We start from the raw sequence: 16,081 nt of genomic DNA, 5'->3' as shown, positions 1-16,081 counted from the left end.
GCAACATCGAATCACGCATTTGTTTAAGAAATTGTTCTCTCCGACACTGTTGTCACGTGTCGTTAACAATCATGTACGAAAATATATACACATATACGTGCGTTTGAATCATTTTTATTTCCAAGTTTCATTTTGTTATTAGGTTAATTTTAGTGCAAGACTATCGTTGAATCGTATGAGTATCGAACCTCTAAGCTGCATTATAGAAAGAAAAACATACGACATCATGTTTAATGCTATTTAAATCAAAAGTAATATTTAAAAATGAATATTGAATTTGGGATATATGATAGTATTTGATTCATAAAATTAAGTAAAACATTTTAAAGTTATATTTCACCTATTACAAAATGCAGATGATTCCATTTTACAAATAACGAATTGTACCTTACAAATTATTCGTGAAAATATATTTCGTGAATTATAACGCGAAAATTTAATTTTTTAAATTTTCATTTGGTTGAGTAATTTTTCAATTCCTGCAAAATTAATGAATCAACCAAACAATGCACGTTTCATCGAACCGGTTTGCTTCCCAGACGAAAGATGGCGGATGCTCCCTGTTCCAGTTTACGCAGGCGTGCCCCTCAGTGACGCCATTCATGGTAGCGCGTTGGAAACACAACCGTGCAATTCAGTCAATCGCAGACGCTTGCGGCGTGATCATCCATCTTACAATTAGCAAGGTCAGTTTAAGTCCTACTGTTCACAGAGGCGTCGCTTCATCGGCGGGTATTAGATATTTTACGGTTACTTTACGTTTCATTGCCATAAAAAACGTAAAAGGATGGATATCACGCGAGATAAAAACATTACCATGCTCAAACGTCAATTCGCCGGTTCTCTTATCGGTTTCATTGGCGGATAACGCCGAAGCGTAGGTGTGGATGTTGTTGCATTTAAAAATAACCGATGACGGCAGTTGTGTGTTTATTCGTAGCCACGCTAATTCGGGCAATGTCCGTAATCCGAGTTGAAGAAAAAAGATATTTTCACTGTATGTTGGAAGATTCGCTTCCGGTTCGAGCGTGTCTTACCTTCTTGGTAGCAATTAAAGAAGTATCGTTATACAAATTTTAATTTAAAATTTAGCTCACCTTGAATATTTTTATTTCTCAACGTTTTGGAGTACCCTGAGTCCGGGAGTCCAAAAATTCGTCTCTAGTCTCTTTTATACCTTAGGAATGGTTATGAAATTAATTATTGCGATTTCTATGTATATTATATAGGTCTTTGGTACCGCTCAATTTTGGAGCGGTGTGCATGCATGCTTGGATGTAAGTTTATTGGCCTTTGGTTTGTTTTATTTCTCAGAAGGTGGAATTTATATGTGGAGCATTGATGAGACTAAAAAAAAAAAAAAAAAAAATCGTACGTTTGAGTGTGTATATGCATATATTGAAATTGGATCTTAGGAGTGATTTATCAGAAAACAATGAATTTTAACATGGTAAGGGCCACGTATTAGATATTTTACGCTTATACATACTTCGTTGTCACGACAAACGTAAAAGAATCAACATCTGTCCGCGAAGCGTCACTGCCGTGTTTTCGTCGCTCATGTTTTCGTCACGAAGGCCAACGTACGACGTTGTCGGCCCATGGTCGTATTGTAACGCGCGACATAGATTGCAAATATTTTTTGGTGAGATTTCTGTATATCTTCATTGCACTATGTCGGTTACGATATCTGTTCTTTTACGCTTCGTGGAAAGAATATTACCGAGAACGTATCGTCACGTCAAATACGCTTTATTGACGCGTCTATGCAATGACGCACCGTGGACAGTGGACCACTTTGTTTGGTAAGAATTCGGTAATTTGGCATTCTTTTGGCGGCACACGACCGTCGTCGCTCTTCTGTTTAACCGTTAACGAGCAGTCGGTGTTAATCTGTATCCATCCTGAAACCCTCTCACTAGTACCTAGCACTAATGTCATTAAATTTTTAAAACAAGTTATCAATGACATGACCATGTTCCTTTATAATTGTTAAATTTCTAGGCAAAAGTCCTCGCTGTTGAAAGCGAGTTCCGCGAACATTTTGCCATGTTTTTGTTATCAGTTTTCCATGAAGGTTGTCGCGCATAACTCGGGCCCTACCGCTATACTTTATCTTTGACCGGCTTATCAGGGTTAGTTCGGAGAACGAATGATGTTATTAAAGAGTTTTTTCCCGCGAAGTGATCGATCTAGTATTTTTCTGCAATTAAATTGTCGTTTCAGCTGTTACGTAACTTGAGAGAGGGAGAAAGTGAATGCTATAGTCACACCCGCTTTATCGATCAGTGAGAAATTGTAAGAGCAAGGAGAGAATAGGACGAAAGCGAAATCGTCGGCGTCGTTTCTATTCTCCACAAGGTTGCGCATTAGCATATCTTCGCGTGCTCTTACTTTCTATCGAGGTTATCTATATTTTTCTTAATGGGATGACATGTTTTCACTGGTGTAGCATTGTGGCTTATAAAAAAAAAGAAATCCAATTGCGTACGATACGTTGACCTTCAAATGACCTTTGTAAGATAAGTCTTACTCATACGAAGGAAAAGTGTACAATTAACCCCAATTTGAATATTAGGAATAATTGTAACGAATGTATGGTAATGTTTGTCGTGATTGCAACGTTTCTAAGTTATTCATTAGTCCTAGTCGACTATAAAACACTTTTTTTCAATAGTCTGTGACGTTGCTAACGAAGGAATTTTAGTAACGATAAATCGCTCTTTGTATCTTTAAGTAGAACCCTATTAGGACAAGAAGCACAAGATCCATATTGATTTCAACACAATTTTATAAATGGCCGGTTACTTTAGTAATTTTAGTTGAATGTTCATCGATGATCCACTATTCTTCGATGCAAATGCATTTCCAATCATTTCATTGGTTCTAAACGACCGTGAGACAATTTCGCAAATTTGTTTGCAAGACTTTTCTCTACGAGAAATATAATTTATTCGGCTGGATTGTCTGGCACAGGTGCGAGAACAGTATTTGATACCTACCATAGCGAGAATATTGGGGGAATATTCCATGTCACATGAAAAAATTAAATCCGAGGCTCGATGCTATTTCTGTGCATCGAGAAAGGAAGAGGCACGTCATGAAATGTGGCTTACGCCTCGAAATTTTGGCCTTGGCCCTATTTGTCCGCTCATCAGGGGAATCTCAAACGAACGCGCTGGAGTTGCTTTCTACAAATTGTGCGTTGTGGTGACGCGATGCTTTTAAATTTCAGTGTCGGCAACGAAGGAAATGACAATGTCTCACTCGGTAACCGTCAGAACGCAAACGATGACTAGCCACTCCACTTCGGTCATTATCAACAGCGGCTACTTGAAGACGTGGGGCGGCATCATCAAGTTGTTGCAGCTGGTGAGTTTATTGGTCGTTGCTTGAACTAGTGGTGCAACCTCGTGTTTATGTATTTTTCTATCGTATTCCTGTTAAATCATCACTAAAGTATCAGTAAAATTTAGAAAGAATAATTTGGAAAGATATAATTTCGGCATTCAACAACTCATTTTTTATCTTGAGCATCAATTGATTCGAAAGTAATACCGAATATAATCGAGGAATAACTTTGATTTATAAGACAAGATCAAATTCATGCAATAAATAATTCGAGTTAGTGTCTACCATTTCACACAATCCTTTTGTTACCAAAAAGCCACGGCAATCAAAAGTACATATGCTACCATAACGCGTGTGCCAACGCGCGCTAAAGTCTGAGCACGTGTGCCAACGTTCGCTAAGGTTTGAGCTTATGTGACTTTGGTTGGTTTAGCTTCATTGATTTGTATTACTAATTCTAACCGAACGTCTCTTCGTTTTTGTGTGTTTCAGACGCTTGGAGTCGTTTGCGTGGGAATAATCGGTCATCAGTTCACCACAAATCAGTATTTCGTCACCGCTGAATTATTTTTCCTACTAATAATGACAACATTTATGATTGGTACATTTATTATCATCGTGAGCTGCTTAGCATCGTTCTCAACTTCTTCAATTATCGTCAAAACCATTTATGTGAGTATTAGAAAATTCTACCAACGGGCAACCATAAATACTAACGAGTTCATCTTTCTTATAGGAACTCATGTACCACGCGATAGCATTCGGACTGATTCTAGCCGCGTCGCTAACGTTTCTGGTGAACGTTTCCAACAGAAATCAAAGAGGCTACGAAGTGCTGATGACTGGTGCTGTAAGTCGAATAAATCTGTGTAACGTATCGAAAGCAAACTATTTTAAATTTACTAACCGAACCTTTTTTTAGATCTGTGGTTTGGTGAACTCGGCGCTATATTTTCTGAGCACCATCATAGCTGTGCGCACGCACAGAGGACTTTAAGGAGACCGTTGCGTTTTTTTGTCAAGAATCTTCAAACATCTGCGTGTCTGTAACCCTTTGCGATCCGTATGTCGAGTTTACCTCGATGTAATGAAACGAGAAAATTTCAACCGCAAAGGTTTAAATTGCTCGTCCAATTGGTTTCGTATACTCTGTAAACTGTGGACTGATTTGGATCACGGTGATTCGATGCCAAACGTGATTTAAGTATTATCTAAGTCACGACTTTTTATACCTGAGTGTAATTCAAACGATATATTTATATTTCATACATACACACGTACTGCCATCGCGCTATTTAACTCTCTAAACGTATTACGTCGACGATCAGCTCGTCTCAGACGCACAGAGCGATGAACGAATTACAAATTAAATTATAGGTTTTTTTACGCGATATACAGACACTCCCCACACACTAACTGATATACTACGTGGGCATTTTGTACTCCTTATACTGATCTACATGCGTCATTCGCACAAGTTTTTTTTTCTTTTTGTAACTATATTTATATAAAGTATATAAACACGCGTACACGGATATTTATTGTACTTATATGTAATATTTTTAATATAAGAAAACAAGACGAAATAAAACATTTCATAAAGACAGATCATTGCATCGAAAGATTGAGCCTAAATCTATTTCCATAATCGTAATTATTCTTGGTGCAAGAATAGAACTTAATTTAAGTTTCTTACATCTTCGAAATTATTACGCACTTTGGCACGAAAAAATTCACATAACTTTACAAGGTATGTGTAAATAACGACCATTGACGCAACAATCGCGATAATAGCTCGTTTACAGGGGAAAGCCAGTTTGTAGTCTCTTTTTAATGCACGGCAGCGTACGATTGACGCAGTTGGCAGTTGTGAGTCCAAAAAATTCGAGGGTTACGTCGATGAAAATTGAGGCTTTCTTTCGCACGGCCATCGACAGGACGCGGGTCCGCACGTAGCGCGGCATATGCGAGATGAGTTTCAATAAAGCTGTTCAAAGAGAGAGAAGGAACAGGATACTGCGGTGGGATGCACAACGTAAGCAATCGCATTATGCATAGGCGGGCGCGTGTTCGACCAACAAACCAAGAATCGATCCGACATCGTCACCTGCGACGAGTTAATCGTGATTCGATCGGGATCCACTCCATTCATCCCCCTTTTCGCAAGAAGAATTAGTATAAAGGACTGGTGACAGTTTCAGCATTATCCAATACATGATCCTAGCATAAACTTAACACTAGATAGTAATAATATATTAAATTATTCAAGTGTTAAAAAGATAATCCTTTAATATCTCTTATAATACGAAGCCTAGGACCTCGACTCAGTAACCTTCGAGAGTCCTTCACCTATGAAATTCTCTTTGTGAAACGAACATCCCCGTTCGGCTGTTTCTTTTTTTAAATATTTCCTGTGTGACGGCTGTGGAGCCAACGAGACATACGTTCTGGCGTGGCACGTGCCAGAAATAGACGTCTGTCTGTATTCCTCCGCGTTGCATGCTACGCGGGGGGTGCAACGACATTTAAACGTTCTGGATCAACTGGTGAAACACCCTCAGTTTGTTGGAAAGCGTTCACGAACGCGTCCACGGTTCCTTTTTCTCGTCGCTTGAAATATCCCGTTCGGTTTGCTCAGTTATCTACATTCAACGGTTATTCGTTTGCGTTTCGTTGCCCTAAAGCCCTAAACAGTTGCAGCCCGTGTCTGGAGCCTCACCGAAGATCACCCGTGTCCGATCCATTGGCTCATGCTCTGTAACGATGCGAATGAATCGCCGTTTAACCAATTAGAGCGACCGAATCAAGGATCCGGGCGTGCTACGAGACGGTTCAATGAACTTGTTAATTGCCGAGACCCAACGGTTTGATAACGGATACTCTCGCGAAACCTTGGACGTCCTCGAGTGAAGGTTGATCCGACGCAGGGCGCAACGAGGCCTCGAAATCGCGCTATTCAGTGGCTGATAGATAGATCTTTGCGACGGCGGCCGTGATGGGCAGGAACGGGGCGGGTCCGATGATCAGGATGTCCTCCGCCAGCACCCACGCATCTGGAGGTGTCGCGTGTTGCTTCTGCAGATGTTGCACGTGCATACACGTGGAATTCCTCAAGACCATGCCGGGAATGTTGAAGCTTTGCGAAGCGGTAGGAATTTTTATTGAAACTATAACATCGTATATCTTTGTATTTTTAAACTTGTCATAAACGAATAAATATTCCCAGTCTAGTATCGGAATAATGGCTATAGTTTGTCATTGTCTGTCGAAAGCGCGACAATTCGAAACGTTTGAAATAATTTTTGATGCTTCGCCATGGTGTAACCCATTAACTGTTTCACGAGGCAGCGCTGCGCAACGATAATGGAACGTGTGCGTGCGGTTTGCAGGTAATCAGTGGCCTGATACAGAGCTTGTTAATTAACTACGGTTTGAGATACAGCACAACGATCGGCTCGGCTTTCGAGGGGTCTTTGACCACATCTTCGGCTTGTTTCCTGACCTCGGCGGTACTGCTTGCCTGCTACATCGTGTCCGAAAAATCGTACAAACTGATCAGATCGTCCCTTTTTGTACGTATATAATAGCTTATCAATGTAAAATGTTATGTTCCGACACGTAAATATGAAGAGTGGACCAAGATATATTACAGTCTAAATTGTAATTACTTCACATCCAAATAAATGCAAATAACTCTTTGTGTGTAAAGCAAGTTGTCACCAAAACTAAATAATTATTTGGATGAGTTTTATTTCTTCGATGTAATATAATTAAAGTTTCAATTCTTATTCAAATTATACAAATTTCTATCTAGTTAAGATGTTTGCTCATGCCTGACCGTAAGCAACAGACAGACATGCGATCCTTTGTTTAATTCCACCTTGTAAAAATTACAGGAAATGATGTTCAACGCTTTAGCCTCGTTCTTGTACTTGAGCTCAGCATCGTATTTGGCATTCTCGACAAAGGTATTTCTTTTACCGGAATATCACCTAATACCAGGCTTCGACGTGTATCCTGCAATGACGGCCGCTTATGTATGTACAATTAATCGTAAAGTTAAATCAAATTACGGTAACTGTATTATTCGATAATATAAAGACTCGTCCATTGGCAAGCAGAGTAATAAACTTCGTATAGTCATCAGCGCGTACAGAAACGATGATTCATTGATCGACATTTTAGCCTGTGACGAATGCCTTCTTCAGAACATTATTCAAAGTTCACATACGCGAATTAGCTGGTTTCTTTCCTATCGATTTTACTGAAATGCCCTTTTTTTAATCGGGTTGCGATCAAGTTCATTATGTATTCATTTTTAAATATTGTATTTGTAACGTCTACTTATATTTATTTTAATTATGTTAAAACGTGAACAATTTTCCGACGCGATGCTTTCAGCATAAATCCAGATGACGACTAATCAATTTTTAAAACAAAGCTGAGTTTTCTATCGTAATGTATCGTGTGTGTTTGCAGATGTTGAGCGGCTTTGTTGGAGTAGTGCACGGTGCCGATGCGTATTTCTCCTACGTACATTACAGAACCGGAAGATAAATGGGATAAAATACAAGATTAACAATAAGAATCGGTCTCTATTTAAGAAGATTAAGCGAGCAATGTAATTCACTTTAAATTGCAAGTCATACGAAGGTAGAGACTCTGCAACAGGTAGTCGTCTACCGTACCTGTTTGCTTGCCTTGTTGGAACAATTGACAATGACTAACAACGTGTTCTATTTCATTACCAATAACATCTTCGATTCCCTTATGTTAATAATGCTTTGCATATTCGAAGGTCGAGGCGCTGCAAAGATCATTATTTCCTTTGCACGTTGGAATATTTGTAACGCACGTGCGTTTTGAAAATCACGTTGAAAACGTCGCCGTCGATGGTACTTATTTAAACAATATAAAACAAAAGCAAATATTTGGCGTTTTATCTTTTCCAACCATACATAATGCCACCGATGCACTGTAAAATTTACAAACATTTGCAGCCTATCTGCTTCAGATACCAAATTTCAATGTTCTCGAAAATTTTCTGCAATCTTTCGCAATTTTCTGTTTACGAAATTCCTTGGGGAATAATGTTTACGGAAAGAAGTGTCGTACGGATTTACATACACGTCTCTTAATTATGTAAACACAGATAAATCAGTGTCGTAGGATCTATTCGAAAGGGAATGGAACGATTAGTACAGTACTCGATAAAACCTTTAGTTTCTCATACGAAAACACGAATAATTGAGGTATCTTCAAATAACAAATAAAAAATGAATGAAATTTTATTGCGTACAATTGTAAAATCGCAATTTGTCAAATATGCTTAAACTGTCTGTTATTGAATAATTTTCCTCAATCAAACATAATGCAGAACAGACGTCGATTTTAAAAATCTTTTTCTTTCTTTCGACCGGTGTTTGTTCATGACTGTTTTAAAAGAACCTGAACGTTATCGGGACGGAGTCACTCGAAAAATATTTATATTTAAATTCTGGAATTCGTACTATTACAATTATTCAGTATTAAGAAATATGATCGATATACTTCTACTAATTTAGCAAATTTCATTGCTTTCGGGTAATAATTGCGACTTCCAGAATTCCCACCGATAGGGACCAAGGAACAGCTGATATCTCAAAGACATCTATGTGAAATGAATTGAATAAAATACCTAATGTTCTTTCAAACATACTTAAAACATTCTTAAAGTTAAACGAAAATTAAGAAAACTTTTCTCCTTAAAAAAAGTTCAGATTTACGAAAAAATTCAGATTTAACAGTGCTCTTTTATTTAATTACACGATACTTCATTTTCACAATTCAGAGTAAGTCTTCCTCCAAGTCTCGACAAGTCTAGATCCATCACTGGTTGATCCGTGACGATGGTTCGTGTAATTTTGACGAGGAGTGTACAAAAACCGTGCAGGTCGTTTCAATGCGTACCAGGTTATACGCGGTTCCCGGGACAGTGAATGGAAGTTACACAGTCGGTCCTCACTCCGCAGTCCTCGCGGACTCTTCGACGGAGTCCGTGAGGTTTCTCTTTCCTCTCCGCCCCGCCTTCCTCTTCCAGCGATCCGTGAAGCGTGGCTTTCCTCTCGCTTCCACTCAGGATCCTGAATACCCTCCCACCTTGTCGCTCCGCCGTTCGGTTTCCGTTGCTCTAGCAGAGGCCTCAGCATATCGCATGACTCGAGGCATGTGGCCCGACAGTTTACTTCGGGATCTCGAACCGGTCGAATCGCGAACGATATCGAACGGCTCTACGCGTCTGAGGTGGTCTAACACACGAGGACTCTCGATCACGAACATGCGCGTCAGGAGCGTCAACGCTAGCCTCGCACTCTCGTCCACGACGAAAGGTAAATTCGATTAAGAATAGAGAAAGATCTTGAGGCCTTTGCGCGTCGATCCGTTGCGATCCTTGCGCGTAAAGCGAGGATTTGAAAAACAGGAACTCGCTTTCCGTGGGGACGATGAGTTGTAAACGCGACCCCTCTTGCTTACGGTTGACACTTTCTAGTCGCGTTTTTTGTTTAAATGGTGAATAGTGAATGATATTTGCGATGAAAGAAATTTATGTTTATGGTGATCGGTAGTAGGAACGTGAAACTCGATGTTTTGGATGTTTAATGGAGTTTTAAGAGAAACTTTGAGAGTTCTTGTGGAACTGAATTAGTGAACGATATTTGTAATAAAGATAATAATGTTTATAGTGGTGGATTGATGCCAACTTGAAACTTGACTTGTTGTTTTCGATGTATAATCGAATTTCAAGAAAACGTTTCGGAGTTCTTGTACAATTGTGACTAGAGAATGATGTTCACATTAAGAAAGAATCATTTTTATAGAGTTAGGGTGATACGAATTTGAAACGTATTTATGTTTTTGGTTTATAATTGATTTCTAAGTGGAACTTAGGTTTGATGGAAACAAGTGACTTCTTTAAAATGTTATCTTTAAACCTTCTACTATCTTCATTCTCTTCACTATCTGAGTACGCTGAAGGGACGTATCGCAGACGAACAATTTGGAACCTACGATTCATAAAAATTATTTCTATTTAAAATTATTTTCATAATTTATAGAAATGATTAAATTAAGTAATGATGATAAAATATCATCTGGAGTGCAAGAAGTTAATAGCAATAAATTTTATAAACGAGGTACGCATACATGCAGTTTTCACCTCAAAGGTATTTCGGAGCAACTTCATCTTCTGATGTATTGCTTCAAGTTCTTACGTCAGATTCAACAGGTGCCTAGCGCGGTTCCCTTTCTTTTGTCGTAGGTTTACATCGCTGCACAGTCTATAACGTGCACATAACGTGTAACAAGTATTCAAGGGAAGAAATCACATTAGGAGTGTCATTACACCGCGTCAGTCAAATTATTAAGTGTTGCTCGTTAGATATTTTTTATTTACGCAGAAAAATTTACTTAATTTTGTTCTAACTTTGACGAAATTTTATGTATGTTTTAAAGCACATTTGGTATTTTCTATCACTCATTTTACACAGAAACCTTTAAGATGTATTAACACGTGACTTGAAAGTTACACGAGCCGAAGGTTAAATTTCATGAGTATGAACTAAAAATTGGAATGCTATCCTTGTTTAAAGTATGTTTAGTTCTGGGTGAAAAGAGACGCACGAATCAGTACGTACAGGTGTCGATAAGTCTTTGCATTTACCACCGCGTCATCCGCGAACAACGACAGGTACGTCGATTATGCGACGCGATAGTCATTCGAGAGATTCTGTCATTTAAATGAAAAGCATTGTTCTGGTCATTGACGGCTCGAGTCGATGTTAACAGCCTACGCACAAATAAAGACGCGTTTCTCAGAGAAATAGTGAGAGACCGATAAGAGCTTAATGCTCGTTCTTCGATAAAACGCTCGTTCCACTGAGATCTAATTATTCAAAGTACGCGGGGTAAAATACCTAATACGTGACAGTTATCTTCGCGTAGAAATGAGTAACACAGTAGTAGTCCCATTCATGTCCTCATAAATATGTATGCGACTATTTACATATAGAATGGAATTTTCATTCTCTCAATTTGTCTTTTTTGCAAAGAAGTGCACTATGAACCCGTCTATCTTGAACTCATTTTTTAAACTTACGCGAAAATCTTCTTTCTTGAACAAGATTTAAGCATTGAGAGTTTGTAAACTAATGATTGTAAATTGATTATTCCTGGACCATACTATTGCCTCAAAATCACAATAGTTACGCATCGATGATAGAAATAAATCGAACTTTAAAAGTTTCGATAACGAGCAAGTACGCGACTTTAAATTAAACTCGCGCTGGATTATAGATGGGTATCAAACTTGCTAATTTATCATAAACAATTAATCACTTTTAAAAATTTGATTGTTATTCCTCACGTACATTATCTATTTCATCTTGCTTCTTAATTAATGTCGTTTGACATTTGTTTATCACATAGAATTACTTTCGTCCAACCAAATTTTAATTAAAACTGTGACCTACGCAAGCTTCGAAATCGAGATCGCATACCGAAGACACGTCATGTTTATGCGATTCTACTTACGCGCGAAGTTCTGAAAGTAATTCACCGCGTAACACGAGACCTTACTGCGTAAAAATATACTGTATTATGTTCCGTTAGTTATACAATTCTTGCTGCTTATCTTTAGAAACGATATCTGTATCGAACACGCCTCTCATATAGAGCCATCGATTTTTTATTATCGTGGGCGGCAACTTTCTGCGACGCAAGAATTTGAATAATTTCGATACCTTTTGCGCTCGAGAGGAGAAACTCAAGTAAAATGAAAAAGAATCACGTTTTTATTGTACAAATGAACCCTGTAGATCCTTAAGAACATACCTGTAGAAGTATCAAATTGAAATTCGTTATTACAATGGTTTTACAGAGCTATATATCATTTTTATTAAGAATGTATTTGTTTGATTTTAATTTTACATTAAAATGTCCCGTAATAATTCAGGTAACAGAAATCCGGCAGAAATTCGCTATATCAAACACGAGTGAAAATTTCGTTGCAATGAATGGAGTTCAGGTAAACGGAGTTCAATCGTAGTTCTACCTTCGAGACTCGAGTTACCACGAGTCGACTGTAGGTCCCCGTTTGTTTGTCACGCCAGGGGTTTGGGACCCTGGCAAATGCCTTCGGGTCTTTCAACTCCCCCGCTTCTAATGGTCGTGAAACGTCGCCAAGATGGTGTACGTGCCCTGCCGAACGTCATCCACGAGTTCTAGCGAAGAACGGAAACCGCACGATGACGTCAACCGAACCCCAACGACCGAATTTTTCGACCACCGTTTCCTATGCTCGGGAGCACGTCGATTGTACGCAATCGACGCGCGTCAGCGTTGATTTTTCAATGCAGAAATTCAGCCCCATGACACCGTTGGGTCGTTAACCGTGGCTTTACATAAGCCGAACGATCGTTACGAAATAAACATGGAATTTCTACAGTCTTCGAAGAAGAAGGCACGCTTCACGCTTCCTTGGACGGATTATTTTGTTGCTGTATTTATTTCCTGGTTGCGAAACGGTTGAAAATGTTTTTAGCTGAAGCGTGCGAATTTCGGATTTAGGCAACAGCCTCGACCAACGATTTATTCGTCGCTGGTTCATTTGTGAAATGAAATATTTCGCTGTTTGTATTTCGGAATTATCTCGAGGTAAAGACACGCTTTATCGGAGCAACTATTCAAATCGCTCTTGTTTGATTTTATTCTTTTACCTTTTTCTGAGGTTGTAATGTTACTCATGGTTGAGACGTTACTCATCTCTGCTACAAACATAATTCGTGTTTCAGACGTATCGTGGTCGACAACGGAGGAACCTTTAACGCTCGAAGAGGAGGACGCTATAGTGACGCTTGTGGTGGTCGTGGTCGGCATCATCGTCGCTATAGTCGTATTATTTTCGATGGGCATATTCATCGACTGCAAGCACCAGTAAGTAAGATTACGAATATTTCTCTAAAAGTATAATACCGTACATCGTATTCAACAAAGGAAAGACACATGAGTGCGAAATGGTCAGAATCAATGCTTGTTAGGCTATGTATATTATCTACAACAACCGAAGAATTTGTTATTGCAAAACAGCAGGGAATAACGTTTATCTGTCTCGAACAAAAATGGTATTCGTTAAAACGTCTTTAATTCTGCATATCAGTAAACTTCGGAGCTGCAATTACTACGTTCAAAGATACATTTTATTTTTAGTTTTATGACAATTTAGAATGTCGATGAAACTCTTTCGAAACTTAACACATAAAACAAAATGAAATTGGGTATACTATACATTTTCATTTCGAGAGATAGAAAATCTATTCTGGGTACTATTTTCGGATGCCTGTAATTGGATCTTTGGAAAGACAGGGCGTGGCAGCGATCACTTTTGTCTGGTTTCAGAAAAAAGGACGCCCTGATAAAGAAGAAGAAGCTCAAGCTGAGAATGCCGCCGATCTCTCGCATAAAGAGAAGCAAAACGGACGACGTGAAGTCCTTAGCAGCTGGCATGTGTCCGACTGGTGCCAGTGACTCTGGTTATCGAACGAGTGCCATAGTCTGACATCCTCGCGTCGACTTTGTCAAGAACAAAAGCCAAGTAGCTGGTGGTTTCCATCGAACTTCTTCGTCACGAAACGCTATTTATTCCAACGATAAGTGAATAATCGGTGGCGATAGTCTCGGTTCAGGAGCGGACAATCACGCTTGGGTTATGTCGCGATGAAATACTCGCGAATCATGCCGCCATTTGTCGCGAAGAAGTTCTTCGAGCAGACGTTAATATTACTCAACAAGGACAATCTGCTCGTCGGAAATATAAATGGACATCCAATTCAGTTTTATCGCGAGCAATTACCAACGTTTAGAGTTGTTTTATGGGATCGCTTTCAAAATTTGCAAAAGTAAAGATAAACAAATAAGTGACATATTTAAGGGAGTCTCAAAGCATGTAGGAAGAAGAGCTATACCGGAAGAGCTATAAAGTCGAATCGTGTGTTTCAACTTTCGTTCATGTACGACAATATGTATTAGTTTGTTTATATTCACTTGTACAGGTTTTGAATAACGACTCAATGCAACAAGGCCAAGCGTTACGTATGTTGTTTGCCATGAAAATTGAATTGGTTGGTCGTTATTTGTTAATATTATCCCCCGTAACTGTGATTTATATATCGTTATTTATCTATGGGTTATTAGAACCTCTCGATCGCATCGATCGTATTCAGGGAACTCTCGAGAGTTTCGACGGCTCGAGATCACGCGTTGCTCGATGTTTGCTGAAATCAGTGAGCATCGTACGCGCGAGATCATTATACGATACGAATTTACGAATCACGTACGAGCGAGCGTGTATACGTGTGTGGAAACGCGTGTTAAGGCAAGTGTGTTTCGTCGCGCCCAGGAGAAGAAGTTCCATTCTTGTACACAGAGTTGGGCAAAATTCTTATCTAGACTAATCCAAATCTTATCTAGAAGAATCTTGAGTAACGAGAACAGAATGAATAATTTATCCATCGTTCGTTGAATTAAATCTAGAAACTGAAAGAATGAAATAATATGTCACGGTGAACAAATACAAATTTTCTAAAATTTCGTTTCTACAAGATTGGAAACTGTACTTTTTGATGTTATTTTTACGAGTCCTAACCAGGTTTATGATTTTTTCAACACCTCACCTTCAGAATTCATTTCATTACTGACGGTCAACGATCGAATAAAAGTTTCTCCAACTCTGCTAGTACGAATGCCGAACAATCTCAACAAGTTTATGGAAATACAAATTTTTGTTTGCTCTTGGTACATTTCGAAATAAAAGGAAACGTTGGTCCAGAGAAATTCCAAATCTGATAAGAGTTTGATTTCTCTTTTTTTTTTTGAGAGAGAAAAAGAACACTTTTAATTTTTAGAAGGGCATCGAAAGTTGCTTCGAAGATCACAGTCGTTCGTGTTATCATATTTAAGACAATTCACATAGCTCGAAGGGTTATCTAAGAAAGTCATCGAGCTTTCGTAACGCGAGGCGGATGTAGCATACGCGTTGACCTGAAGAGAGCCAACATCACAAAAAAGTTGTCCGACTTGTTTCTCTCAAGACCGACTTTTTCTTTCATTCTCTGGAATTTGCGTTTTGCCGTGATGGCGATCGCGACAGTGCCGAGGTTACGATGTCTAGTCATTCCTCTTCGGCCTTGTAACGATTAGCAAAAATGGTGTAGCGCCGTTCCCAACGGGGCAACGATTTTATCGAGCGTATTTCAATAAAGCACGCGTCGACATCGATGTTTCGCTACTGGATGAGCGTGATTACAAAGCTCGATAAAAATGATGACGTTAATTGTAGCGATTGTTCAACTCGTGCGTGCACTATGAAAGACTCCCAAAGTATTCCCTAATCGATAATTTATATTATATCAAGACGATTTTATATGCGTATGTTTTGTGTACATATGGGAAAAAGTGTATATACATATATATATATAAATGTAAGCGGTACTGTTTCAAAGTAAACGACTTTTAACACCATTCAGTGCTCGTTTTTCATCGATCATGCAAACGCCATTGTTCGAAATTGAAAAATCTTGTTACCTTGCACGTGATCGTTTTTCATCGACCATGGAAACGGCATCGTCTGAAAGTAAAAAATCTTATTACCTATTACGTGATCATTTCTCACCGACATTGTCTGAAAGTGAAAGATTCG

The 16,081-nt window shown here is 38.9% G+C and overlaps 3 protein-coding genes across 4 annotated transcripts; all 3 read left to right on the top strand.

Annotated features, from left to right (window-relative positions):
• Positions 1-630: 630 nt before the first annotated feature.
• On the top strand, positions 631-4,957 carry LOC128885756 (uncharacterized). Of its 2 annotated transcripts, none has more exons than XM_054140009.1 (5): positions 631-686; positions 3,236-3,372; positions 3,844-4,023; positions 4,088-4,201; positions 4,274-4,957. In XM_054140009.1, exons 2-5 carry the CDS (start codon positions 3,253-3,255, stop codon positions 4,346-4,348), a joined length of 489 nt encoding a protein of 162 aa, XP_053995984.1. In that variant the 5' UTR covers positions 631-686; positions 3,236-3,252; the 3' UTR covers positions 4,349-4,957. The 2 variants fall into 2 exon arrangements, with proteins under 2 accessions (XP_053995984.1, XP_053995992.1); XM_054140017.1 differs by lacking the exon at positions 631-686 and adding an exon at positions 1,329-1,450.
• A 725-nt stretch (positions 4,958-5,682) lies between these two features.
• LOC128885742 (protein singles bar) lies at positions 5,683-8,911 on the top strand. Its single transcript, XM_054139982.1, has 4 exons — positions 5,683-6,499; positions 6,741-6,923; positions 7,248-7,388; positions 7,831-8,911. The coding sequence occupies exons 1-4, from the start codon at positions 6,347-6,349 to the stop codon at positions 7,906-7,908; spliced, it is 555 nt and encodes a 184-aa protein (XP_053995957.1). The 5' UTR covers positions 5,683-6,346; the 3' UTR covers positions 7,909-8,911.
• Positions 8,912-8,996: 85 nt separating this feature from the next.
• Positions 8,997-15,099, top strand: LOC128885721 (uncharacterized). The gene is made up of 3 exons (XM_054139933.1): positions 8,997-9,719; positions 13,179-13,320; positions 13,783-15,099. The coding sequence occupies exons 1-3, from the start codon at positions 9,293-9,295 to the stop codon at positions 13,940-13,942; spliced, it is 729 nt and encodes a 242-aa protein (XP_053995908.1). The 5' UTR covers positions 8,997-9,292; the 3' UTR covers positions 13,943-15,099.
• The last annotated feature ends 982 nt before the right edge of the window (positions 15,100-16,081 follow it).

This window comes from Hylaeus anthracinus, unplaced genomic scaffold, assembly GCF_026225885.1.
Source record: "Hylaeus anthracinus isolate JK02 unplaced genomic scaffold, UHH_iyHylAnth1.0_haploid 0, whole genome shotgun sequence".
In the NCBI taxonomy this organism is placed as follows: Eukaryota; Metazoa; Arthropoda; class Insecta; order Hymenoptera; family Colletidae; genus Hylaeus; species Hylaeus anthracinus.
Note: the sequence above shows the minus strand (reverse complement) of the source record. Positions and strands in the feature narration are given on the sequence as shown.

Bases quoted from the DNA above. Each gene is read 5' to 3' on its own strand.
- LOC128885756 (XM_054140009.1), top strand. From the start codon at position 3,253: ATGACAATGTCTCACTCGGTAACCGTCAGAACGCAAACGATGACTAGC. The intron at 3,373-3,843 runs GTGAGTTTATTG...TGTGTGTTTCAG, and splicing joins TCATCAAGTTGTTGCAGCTG to ACGCTTGGAGTCGTTTGCGT. The intron at 4,024-4,087 runs GTGAGTATTAGA...TCTTTCTTATAG, and splicing joins TTATCGTCAAAACCATTTAT to GAACTCATGTACCACGCGAT.
- LOC128885742 (XM_054139982.1), top strand. From the start codon at position 6,347: ATGGGCAGGAACGGGGCGGGTCCGATGATCAGGATGTCCTCCGCCAGC. The intron at 6,500-6,740 runs GTAGGAATTTTT...TGCGGTTTGCAG, and splicing joins TGTTGAAGCTTTGCGAAGCG to GTAATCAGTGGCCTGATACA. The intron at 6,924-7,247 runs GTACGTATATAA...TAAAAATTACAG, and splicing joins TGATCAGATCGTCCCTTTTT to GAAATGATGTTCAACGCTTT.
- LOC128885721 (XM_054139933.1), top strand. From the start codon at position 9,293: ATGCGTACCAGGTTATACGCGGTTCCCGGGACAGTGAATGGAAGTTAC. The intron at 9,720-13,178 runs GTAAATTCGATT...TTCGTGTTTCAG, and splicing joins ACTCTCGTCCACGACGAAAG to ACGTATCGTGGTCGACAACG. The intron at 13,321-13,782 runs GTAAGTAAGATT...GTCTGGTTTCAG, and splicing joins TTCATCGACTGCAAGCACCA to AAAAAAGGACGCCCTGATAA.